The following is a 12,735-nucleotide window of genomic DNA, read 5'->3' as shown; positions in this document are numbered from 1 at the left end:
AGGGGGGGTCAGTCTATTAACAGATTATATTTATTATGTGCCAACTTCAAGGACTCATCATAGGGGTCAACCCATCACCACACAGCCCAGCATAGAAGAATGTAGTAAAGACTTTTCATACAGTAGAAATACACAGGTGCTGAACAAAATGCCACCTGTGAAAGTTGTATAAGCAAGTTTTTTGCACAAGGATTAGTGGGAATGGAATGCACAGTTTGATGAGCATTATGTATATAATATAACTGAGGATTTTTTGATGAGTCCAATTCCACAGAGGTCTAATGACAATATAAAATTTAAATGAAAATAGAAAAAAAAATTACATTAGAGTATTTTTATTGTTTGGTAATTTCTGACAATTTGTTTCCGTCTTTCTCGAATATTTCATTTTAATTTCTTTTCAAAACAATGTAGCGTATTTTTATTTATTTTTTTTTTTTGTATAACATAATATATATAACAGAATCAAGACATTTTCAAAAAATATCTCATACTGTATTTATTAAAAGTATCTTTAGAGGACACATTCCTTGGAGAAAGCTATGCATATACAATAGGGGAGGGAAGGAGGGGGGGGAGGAGAGAGAGAGACTTAATGTTAATATCCACCAGTCAATTTACATTATAGTGATATGAAAAAATTCCTAGACATTCACAAATCACCAAGTAATATTTTAAACAGATTTTTTTTTTTTTTTGTAAACAGTTTACAAAACAATAATTTAAGTAGATCAAGGAATCAGCAAAAAGTGGAAAGTGAAATTATCCAAATTTCACTTTCCACTTAATTTGAGTTATTAATGATTAGAAAAATGAAAGGACTGTTAATATATTAAAAAAGGAAAATATAGTATAAACCCTTACCCATGGGGTTAAAGCTAGGTGATACCTGACTGTCAGCCAGTGTAAAAAATGCTAATCCCAAGCTCATGCAAATAGCAGCTAAAAAATCCAACACTCCAAATTTTTTGCCTGGAAAGGAAAAGTTTCTACACTCATAAAAGAAATACTGGCTGTCATTTGATCTAGTATCAATTATATAATCATTATTCCTTACCACTGTTGCAAAAAAGTAAAATATATGTATGGTGAATCTCATGATATTCAACCACTCATTAGTTAACTTAGCATGCAACTCATATGCAAACCAGCTATCTGCGAATGATACAGTAATGATTCAGTTAGTAACTGAGAAGTAGGGTTTGCAGTATAAGTCAACTACTAAATTGCTAAACAGTAGCCAGGGTACAACTACGATTTACTGTATACATGTTTCAGAATACAAATTATATTTTAATCGAGAGAGAGAGAAAACATGTTATATACAATAAATACAATAAATGATTAATGAAATTAATACAAATTCATACTGAAACTAAAAATGAACAGTACATCAGTGTGAAATATAAGGCAATGGAAGGATCACATAAAATAAATAAATCATTTCTAATATTAACACAGGATAAAAATTTCCAAAAATTCTAGGGGGGAGAGGAGGCAATCAGGTAAAACTTTAAGATTCTGCCCACAAGCTTAAAAATGTCTCAACTTTAAGATTCTGCCCATAGGCTCAAAAAACAATTGTCGGTTGGCTACAACTGACAATTGTTGTAGCCAAATGATTCCATTAAAGTCTTGATAGTGAGCTCTTCTGCAAGAATGAAGAAACACATCATCATCATCATCAAATTCCTGCCATGTACCCTCAAGGGGTGTACAGGATATGACAGTACTACATGAAAAAATTACATCATTACTAACTTCCTATCTACAATTTTCCTCCAAATCAGTCTGCTACTTGTCAAGACTCCAACATTATCAGATCTTATATTTCTATCGTCTAAGGCACTTTGTACCGTATCAATCCACCTATATCTTGGTCTTCCTCTGGGTCGTTTTCCTGCCAACCTGGCAGAGAACACTTGTTTTGCTAATCTTCCCTCTCCCATTCTATTTAAGTGACCATACCATCTGAGATTAGCTCTGCTAACGCATTCCTGGATGCTGACAATGTCAAGTTCTTTCCTAATATCCTCATTTTTAATATGATATTGCCATTGATGCCATCTGTTCACGCCTCTAATCTTTCTCAGGACTCTCATATCTGCGGTCTCTAGTCTTTGGTCAAGTGTTTTACTTCTGACCCAGCTCTCAGATCCATAAGTTAAAATTGGTTTGAACACAGTCTTGTATACAGCTAATTTAGTGTTCCGACTAATTTCTTTCTTATTCCATATGAATTTATTTAATCGACTTCCCACGATACCAGCTTTGCTGATTCTGTTGTCTATTTCTATATTTAGTTTACTATCTTCAGTAAAAATTGTGCCTAAGTAGCTGAAATGTTTTACTTGTTCCACAGGTTCTCAATTCACAACACAGTTGACATTTTCAATGATTCTGCCTATTTTCATTGTCTTTGTCTTTTTATTGCTGACCTTCATACCATATCTATTACAACAGCTATTCAATTTAGTCAAGGAATCTTGCAGACTTATAGCAGATTTATTTAGAAGTATAACATCATCCGCATAAAGCAAAGAGCTGACATTAACATCTCCAATTTTTATATCAGGTTTAATACCACATTCCTTCATAATGTGATCCATATAGATAATAAATAACAGAGGGGATAATGAACATCCTTGTCTCACACCAGATTTAACATTAAACTATCTTCCTGTACTTCCTTCAATTCTAACTGCTGACTCACAACTCAAATAAAGACTAAGTATTGCTTGATATAATGCCCCATTGACACCATATAACTGCAGCGTATTGAATAGCTTCTCTCTTGGCACCTTGTCATATGCCTTTTCCAGATCAACAAAACTTAAATACAGATCTTTGTTATATTCCCATGCTTTCTCGACTATTTGTCGTAAAGTGAAGATCTGATCCTGACAGCCTCTATTTGGCCTGAATCCAGCTTGTTCTTCACCAAGCTTTTCTTCCACAATTCTTCTCAACCGTTTCTCAAGTATACTTGCATAGATCTTGCCAGGAACACTCAGTAGGGAAATACCTCTGTAATTCTCACATTCAGTTTTATTTCCCTTTTTATATACGGGTACTATGAGAGCTCTACTCCAATCATCGGGAATTCGTCCCTCTGTCCAGGCTTTCTGAACTATGCAGTGCAGCCACTGTAAGACTCTTATACCACCATACTTCAGCATTTCTGGTCGAATATCATCTACTCCTGCTGCCTTTCCACATTTCAAGCATTTGATGGCTTTTTCTACTTCAAGTATGGATATGTATTCCTGACTGCATGTCTGGTCAGTGTTTTTTTATCACTGTGCTGTCATCACTACTTGTTTCATTTAGCAGTTTTTCAAAGTAATTACCCCATACTTCAAGGATATCTTTTTCTCCTGTTTTCATTTCACCTTTATCATCTCTAATTCCTTTTACAGCACTCTTTCCTCCATTCCTAAGCTTCTTCAACAACCACCAGAATATTTTGCCACCTTCTTGATATTAATTTTCTATATTCTTGCCAAAGTCCTCCCATGACTTTTGTTTAGCTAGTTTTACACACTGTTTAGCTTTCTTACATTTGTCTCTGTATTCGGTAAGAGTAAAAGCTGACTTATTTGCCAGGAACTTTTGATATGCTTTCTTCTTTTCCTTCACTGCCTCTTTAACTTCCTGTGTCCACCAGGGAGTTCTGATTTTTTTATCCTTGCACACAACCTCACCACATGCCTCTCTGGCAGAATCAATGTTTCCTTCAGAGTTTGCCACTGAATCTCCAAGGTTTGATTCCTGTTCTCAAACTCTTTCATTTTCTTTTCAATAATATTTCTGTATTTTAGTCTACAATTCACATCTGAGAGCTGCTCAATTTTTATTCACTTTAAAACTTTCTTACATGTTATTCTTTTCAATATGAAATTCAATTTTATCCTGCTCACGACTAAATAGTGATCACTTCCAATTTCAAATCCTCTGTACACTCTGGTGTCCTGCACCAGGGAGAAAACATCACTATCAACAATAACATAGTCAATGAGACTTTTCTTATTCCTAGCCTCTTCTCTCCATGTGAATTTGTGCACATTTTTATGTTGGAACATGGTGTTAGTAATAACCAGTCCATGTCCTGAGCAGAAATCCAACAGATATTTGCCATTATTATTAGCTTTGCTCTTTTCTCCAAATTTTCCCAAAATATTTTTGTATGTCTCACAATCATTTCCTACTCTACTATTTAGATCCCCAACAAGGACCAACTTTTCCTTTTTCATTGTGTCAGTTGCTTTTTCTAAAGTCTCAAAAAATTCCTCCACTTCTACCTTAGTAGAACCTTCTGTGGGACCATAGGTACAAATAAGTCTCATTGTCCAGTTTCCCATTCTCATATTTGTCCACATTACTCTACTTGAGACTGCCTGTTATTGAAGAAGATTAGCCTTGTATTTTGTGTTGAATACTATGGCTACTCCTTCTTTTCCTTGATTGTCATTGCCTGAATATAACATTTTGTATTTATTGCTCAGAAAGATCTCACCAGTTTTGGTCTTTTTTGTTTCAGTCACCCCTATTATGTCGATCTGGTACTTATCTAATTCCTCAGCTAGCTCCATTTCTTTGCCATTCAGGCTTCTTACATTGATAGTACCGATCTTTAACTCTGGTGATGTTGAGTTGAGGTTTGTTTTCAGATTTGTTCCAGTAGCTGACTTTTCGCTGTTTGCCCTGGTTCCCTGGCGAAAACAACGGGGGCCTTGTTTAACCGGGCGACGCCCCAGCCGGCATGAAATTTTGTCATGTTGTACCATCATTTTTTATTTTGGTTTAACCAATAAGAATACAATTTGGTCGGCTAAATCCCAAATTGCCAGCCCATCCTCGTTCGTTCAGTATCAAAGTAGATACCCAACAGGGTGCACCACGAGAAGGTGAGGATTGGACATTAGGTCAGAAGCCCTGGTCGGTTCTCCGCATTCCTTTAAAGGCTATGTGGAGGTCTCCTCTCAGTTATACAGCTTTGACCCTTAAGCTTATCTGCTCTATTAATTAAGGATTTGACAACTAATTTTTTTGGAAAGTATGATCAGCAGAACTTTGATATATATATATATATACAGTATATCTGCCAGTAATGGTAGGTTTTCGATAAACACTAGTTGACAATGTATTTTGTGCAGGTAACTATGATGTCTATGAAAGACAAACACCTAGTTCTATGGTGAACTAAACAAGTGGATGCAAGCTGTTGACTTGATATAGAAAGGTGGTTAGTTCAATCTCAGAATGAGGCTAAATGTCAAATGTATAATCTACTTCCGGTCACCTTTGTTCTCAGCCATTCATAGCAAACCAATGAATGGCTGAGAACAAAGTATCTTCTACATGATTTAAATAATAATTAGCCAAGGGTGGGGACAGAAGGCTACCCATGGACAGTAGCTTAAATCTATTCATAGATCTCGTCTTTTTCAGCTAAAATATCCAGACTGTATAGCAAATTTGAATATCTTCACAACACCCAGAGGGAAACAATCATACAGAAGGCAAATAGAATCAGCCATGTTGGTGAACAGAGAAATGATATCAAAGCTGACTGAAACATTAGAAGCTTGTATGGGGATCAAAGCTCTGCTCATCACACATTCAGTCAATCAAGATCATTTACCAAGAATTCTGGATATTTTCAAAAAAATGCATAGAATTCCTGAATTCTTGAATGACTGATATGTGAATATCAGACTGATATATTGACTGATATATGAATATCAGAAAGGATTTATTTTATATGATCCTTCTAGTACATGGCACTTGCTGTTATTGGTTAATTAATTGCTGTATTTGCCTTATAAGCTGCCTTTTTGAATTGCTTGTTAGTTTCAGTATTAAATGTGTTTTATTATTATTATTATTGTTCTGGGCAACTCCAAGGAGTCGACAGACTCATCGAGGGAGGCCCTAACATCATGTCAAGATCAACTATTCGACATTCACACAGTATCTATCATACCTTGCCTTGAACTCATTCACGGTCGTATATCTGTAGCACAGAGTCTGTTGTGGGTGTAGCACCCACAACAGACTCTGGAAGCTTATTCCACTCATTTACCACTCTCCAAGTAAAAAACCTAGCTCTAACACCCTTGTCAACCACGCTCTTGCCCAACTTCCATGCATGGCCTCTAGTCCTCCCACAACCAGTCATATTTTCAAAAATATCTTCTGGATCAATCTTATAGAAACCCTTCAGTAATTTGAATGTCTCAATCATATCACCCCTCCTTTGCCTATTGCCCAATCTCTGCAACCCACAAATCTTCAACCTATTCTCATAAGGTTCATTCCACAGACCTGCTATCATCTTGGTCACTCGTCTCTGGATCCTCTTCACTTCCTCCCCATCACAAAGAAACCCTGGTACCCATAACTGGGCACAGTAGTCCAGATGGGGTCTTATCAAGGCTCGATACAGAGGAACAACAACTTGTTTGTCTCTGCATGTTAAAGTATTTTTCAGAAGCCAAGTGATTTGATGAGCTGATTTAGTCACTTTTGCAATGTGCCCCCTAAACTTCAATTCCCTATCCACCAACACTCCCAAATCCCTGGCCTCATCAATCTCCTGGAGTATGGTTCCACCAATGTGGTATACTGCTGCTATATCTTTTCACCAGAAAGTGCATAATCTTACACTTTGCCACATTAAATTGACATCCATTTTTCCTAGCCCAGTCCTCCAAACTAATCAAATCATCCTGTAAAATTTTGACATCCTGTGCACTCACAATTGCTCTATCCAACTTTGCATCATCAGCAAACAAGTGAACACTTCCTCTCAAATCCTTTCCTATATCATTGATGAACAAACTGAAAAGCAGTGGTCCAAGAACAGAGCCCTGCAGCACACCACTAGTCACAAGCTGTCTTTTAGATTCCACTCCTGAATAAACCACTCTCTGGTATCTCTCCTTAAACCACCCTCCTATCCATCTCACCAACCCTATATCTATCCCCATCTGCTCCAGTTTACTGGTTAGGGTTCCATGTGGTATCCTGTCAAAGGCTTTGGCAAGGTCCAGTAGTATCACTGTAAACCCATTACCCTATCCAGTTCAGCTGTCACTGTGTTATAAAACATGAGCAAGTTACTGAGGCATGATCTGCCCTTCACAAAACCATGTTGTCCCCCATACAATATCCCATTTTCATCTATCCAATCCTGTATTCTTTTCTTGACTAATTTCTCTAAGACCGTGACAATGATTTCTAATATGCTAATCAGTCGGTAATTTACAACAACAGTCTTGGAACCACCTTTATGCAGTGGAACTATTTTCCCCTCTTTCCACCCCCCTTGGGACTAACCCAGACCTGAGACTCAAATTAAACAAAATGGTCAAGGGTACTGACAATTCTTTAGCTGCTTCTCGTAAGACACGAGCTGGTTTACCATCCAATCCCACGGATGTATTGACATTGAGGTTATGCAATAGACTACTCACCTCCACTTCATTCACCACAATTCCCGTATAATCTACTGGTTTATTTATTTCTGCAATATCACCACCTGGTTGATATATACTTGCAAAGTGCTCACTCAGTAACTCAACTATATCAACTGATTCAGTTACCTCCCTACCATCGGCATTCTTTAAAATCATTCTGCCATGTACATTTTTCCTTTAACCTATTTCCTTCTCTAGAATAAAACCTGTTCCAACAGAAGGAAATACTCCCATTTTATTCTTCCTTACTATAATTGTTTTCCTGGTTTGAATCCTATACATTTTATATAACTTTTCTCCTTTTTATATCAGTTATAACCTCTTCTTAATTTGCAGTTTTGACAAATCAGTATCTCACGAGTAATGGTCAGGACATTAGAAAAGAGAGGCCAGAATTCAAGAATAGGTGAGTAAGAATATGAATACTTTCCATCAGAAAGTGAGAGCTGAGCTGGATAAAGGAAATGGCTTCAACAAGTTACTGCTGGACTCTGCAAAGGTATTTGATAGGATACCCCATAGAAATTATTACATGAATTAGAGTACATGAGACAGGAAATGAAGCTGGTGACAAGAATAAGATGGTGATGATGGGAAGAATATCAAAGGCAATATATGGTGGGGAAGAATTCAGGATGACTGGTGTAACTCCATGCCTGGACCACTTTCATGGCTATTTCTGGAAGAATATTCAGATTCCCTGAAGGCTCACAATTACTGAGCAGGTTAACCCCTTAATGCACCAATTAAAAATCAGAAAGCGGTCAGTTTCTGCCAATTTTTTTATTCTTTATTTTCTTTATGCACAAAAGAACATTAACAAATCTTGGAAAAAAAAACAAAAAATGTCTCTTTTTGCAAAAAAAGGTTAACTAAGAAAAGGTCGTGCAGATAGGATACCCCATAATCTCAGTGGACGTCCACTTTTTGAAATGCTTGTACTTTTATATTTTTCAATGGAGAGTTCGATTACTTTGAGGCGAAAATCAAGTGAATCCATCTTACTGCTAGATTTTTTTGGTAAATAGTCACCAATTTCTCTGGTGTAATCGAATTGCCAAATTTTCTATTCAAATCTTCATAAATTGGCCAGATTATGTTGAGTTTTGGGCAAGGGTGATTTGCTGGATTAAATTCATCATCATATGAAAAATGTAGAAATTGTTTTATGGCCTCGAAGTGTTTCCCACTCATACAATCAGGAAAAATTGGTGTATAAAATAATGGATTTTTTTTGTCCAATAATGATGGTATTCTGGTTTTCTTACTATACTTTGCAAAAGTACAACAGCCAAAAATACTCTGATTTCATTTGGATTTGTGTCATACCAAGAAGTCTTTTCTTTACCACGACGACCCCTCGCATATCTATTTGTTTCATCCACAACATGTCGAATCAATTGATCATCAAACAAAAAGCTCGAAGAAATTTAGGCAATTCTAATCATGATGATACAGCAGGCAATAGTGGACAAAAAATGTGCGAACGCAAACAAAATAGCTGATACACGCTGTTGGCAACTTTTCTCGGCTGAAAGGAAATAGGCACAAAATTGTCTAGCATGTATATTTGGTTGTATTTATATGTGAAACCAAATTACAATGTAATTTGAAATCCATAACAGAATTTCAAATTTTCTATATTGTATTTTAACATTTTGTGTTATACTCTAATTTGTGCAGTAAAAAAACACAGAGTCCAGCAATAAGATAACATGACTGATTTTAGTCCTGCTTAAACAGTTTGAAATTTATATTCTACATCAATTTCTGATCAGTATAAAGGTGTTATGAATGTCGGATTCAATATCCACTTAATTTGAATACATAGTGTTAGTAATTCTGTTGTGTTCTAATTTACAATTATTGGGCTTTCAACTATCCTTACATTTGAAACTCTACTTGTCTTTGTCCAAATCTTATTTATATACGAGATATCACCCAAATACAAATATTCAAGCTTCTTCTCCTCCCTAAATATTTATTTCATACTGTGCCTTTCAGGACATTTAGTTTAAGATATAAAATTCAAAAACAAGGAGCAATTACCAAAATATGTCTGAGTGTGAAACTAATATGCAGTTGTGAACTTTATCTTGTAACTTAACAAAATATCCCCCCCCCTGCGTGATTAGGTTCGTATGTTGTTACAAGTGGTGCATTGAGCGGCAATCTCAGACAACTGTATTTTCAATGAACAAAAGTTTATTGAACTCTTAAACATGGGACAATTCATTCTTTATCAAATAAAACTCAATTCAATACTAAGAATACATAATACAAATTTTCACTAGCTAAACACAAGTATTAGGTTAAGACCCTACATGAGAATTGTGATCATATTGCCATAACAGATTCTATACACACAAACATGCATAATCCTAGAACTAGTTGATCCTTTGTCTAACCCCTTACTGGTTTGATCACGCCATAATTCTGTATTTTCTAGGACATATATAATCAGTTACTCTAATTTTCTCACTAAGACAATATGGATTAAAATTATCCTTTCGCTGAGCTAATACACACTTTTGACCTTTAAAACTCTCTTAATTAAATTACAATGTACATGCATAAATCTCTAGGCACATGAATACGTATTAATTAATAGTAACAAGCTCATTTTTATTCTAGTATGACATGTACTGAAGTCCTAGTATAATTCTCATTAATCCTTTCTACTGTTCAGTAATTGAACAATGACTACAGTTACATATGATTTGAATTGACACGAGATTTTACAGTAACTTTTGACTTGGGTCTTCTACACTGGTCTCTACCTTTTTCCGATATTTTACCTTCCTAGGACAAACTCTTCTATAACTTATCACTCCTAAGTTCTTTTGGCAAAGGTGGGCTTTCACAATCTTTATCTTACATTCTTCAATCAAGGATATACATAGGATCATCTATTCTATGGTTGTGAAATTCACCACGTGGGCACTGACTTCTTTATAGAATTTTCTTTTTCGTTATGATCACTGGACGATGAAACACACTGACATTATCTTCTCTCTTTTTAACTAAACGGCATCCTCATTTCTTATAATAGGAACACAGAATCGAAATCCTGCACTTTGTTTCCTTATTGTGTCGGACGAAGAAAACTCCTAACCCGTCACTCAGGAAAACTGCATGAGACCTATACGAAGACTCGTGAAGAAAACTCTGAGGAAAAAAAGCTTCTTGGTTGGGTTGGGTTCCTAACCCTTTTATATGACGACCCCTACTGGCACCTTCTTCAATTTCTTTTCTTCCCCCCTTACTGGAGTCGATTTCACTGACCAATTAGAGTGGCGATTTTCTGCCAAAACATCATGTGGTCTGCGTGCACGCGACTGACACGTGATGAAGTCTCAATTCGGGAATTATGACCTTGAGCTTTGGTTTTTGTTTATGCTAACCTCTATATCATCTATACTAAATTAATCCCCTTCCCAAAATTTTCTAAGAATTAGCTGGAATCTTTAATCTCTTATTTCATGTGTAAAAACTAGCTTCTCACATACAAAATCCTATGACTAATCTTCTTTGCTTAACCTTATTTTATCATATCACAACTGTAATAAAATTCCCCCTTTTTTTTTTTTTTTTTTTTTTTCTTGTTACATCATGATAACTGAAATTTTCACATTTTTAAGTTAGGGTATAACAATTCCGCTGCATTAAAAAAAAAATTTAAAAAAAATGATTAGGACATGCTGGGGAGGGAGAAAGGGAGATTTCACAGGTAATGAAATGTTAAACATGTTATAAAGATGGCATGATGTTCAGGCCTCATTTTTGATGTCAAATTTCACCATTTTTTTTAATGATGAAGTTGGAAGTCAAATAGATGACTACAGAAATTAAACAGGAATTGCAGATGAAAGCGATTATGGAAGACACATAATATAGAGAAGAGGTGGAGAACAGTTGTGAGGAATAGAGTGTTGTCACTTTCCTAGCCTGAGCTAGGAAAGTGACAACACCTAAACCACTTTTTATGCGAATTTCTTTTATGCAAATTGGGATTTCAAAAAAAATTTTTTTAAACGATTTTTATTCACTTTTACATGACCAACTTAAAGTCTAAGTTAGGAAAAAATCCGTAATTCAAGAAAATTCTGAGAATTTTGTAGAATTGCATTCTTGTTTCAATTAAGAAAATTCTAAATTCTTACGAATTTCATTTATTGGAAATTCCCCGAATTACATAGCTGACTGCACATAAAAAAGCAGTTCTTAGCAGTTTGAATTTGGTGTTTGAGTAGACAACACAGTTACCGCACTTTTTAAGTGAAATCAAAATAAAAATCGCATTATAAAATTAATAATTTTGCAAAGAAATAATAAATGGTAAGCTATATGTAATTTTCAAACTTTTATTTCATTAACCGAAGATTTTAATCCAGCCCTCACAAGATGTTGCTGATAACCAAAAAAAGAAAAAAAAAAAAAAGGAAAGCCATTTCCTTGGATATAAAAATTCAAATTTTAGACTGTCTTCAAACTGGGAAGGTGTGCGAAAGCTGTGGGTAAGCATTTTGGAGTCTGTGAATCAACTATCAGGTCTATAAAGAAAAATGAAGAGGTTATTAGAAAAGCAGTATGTTCTGGAAAAGGCCGAAAAAGTTTTAGTGATGTTGATAGAAGATAACATACAAAAAGAATACTAGTTGACGGAAATTCCATCAAGCAATCAGCATTGACATTTTATGAACAGATTAAAAAACTGCAGCCAGATACTTCATCTCAATTGAGGAAAAAATATGAATTTCATGCAAGCAATGGTTGGCTGGCTAAGTTTATTAAAAGACATGCTCTTCATAATATAAAAATTAAAGGTGAAATGGCTTCTGCTAATGAAACAGCTGCTAAAGCATTTCCACAAAAACTTGCTGAAATAATTGAAGATGGAGATTATACTCGTGAACAAGTTTGGAATATGGATGAAACCAGCCTCTTCTGGAAAAAAAATGCCAAACAGAACTTGCGTATCAAAAATGCAGAAAACTGTTGGTGGGTTCAAAGCAGCAAAGGATCGCATAACACTCCTATTTTGTTCGAATACTTTAAGAGTTCGAATACTTTAAGCTATTTGGCCTGCATATGTGAGAATGCTCCTATTCCCTTCAATCATACTGCAGAATTCCCCAATATAATAAGTTTGGCATGTAAAATTAGCGATGATCTTACATCGGCGGCAGATATCAAAGGACTGCTAATTGATAAACCTCTTAGTGAAGACGAAATAGTGCAGATTGTTTCTGAG

At 35.4% G+C, this 12,735-nt stretch overlaps 1 protein-coding gene across 1 annotated transcript in view; it reads right to left on the bottom strand.

Annotated features, from left to right (window-relative positions):
• The window catches only part of Papst2 (adenosine 3'-phospho 5'-phosphosulfate transporter 2), a 127,438-nt gene that overhangs the window by 75,245 nt on the left and 39,458 nt on the right, over window positions 1-12,735 (bottom strand). Inside the window, exon 4 of the mRNA XM_090409795.1 lies at window positions 865-972. Coding sequence (XP_090265921.1) covers window positions 865-972 — 108 coding nt within the window. The remainder of the gene's footprint in view (window positions 1-864; window positions 973-12,735) is intronic.

This window comes from Typopeltis vanoorti, chromosome 20, assembly GCF_054136105.1.
Source record: "Typopeltis vanoorti isolate ZY-2024b chromosome 20, IOZ_Tvanoo_1.0, whole genome shotgun sequence".
Taxonomy (NCBI): Eukaryota; Metazoa; Arthropoda; class Arachnida; order Uropygi; family Thelyphonidae; genus Typopeltis; species Typopeltis vanoorti.
The sequence above is the reverse complement of the archived record's forward strand: the minus strand, read 5'-3'. Positions and strand labels throughout refer to the sequence as shown.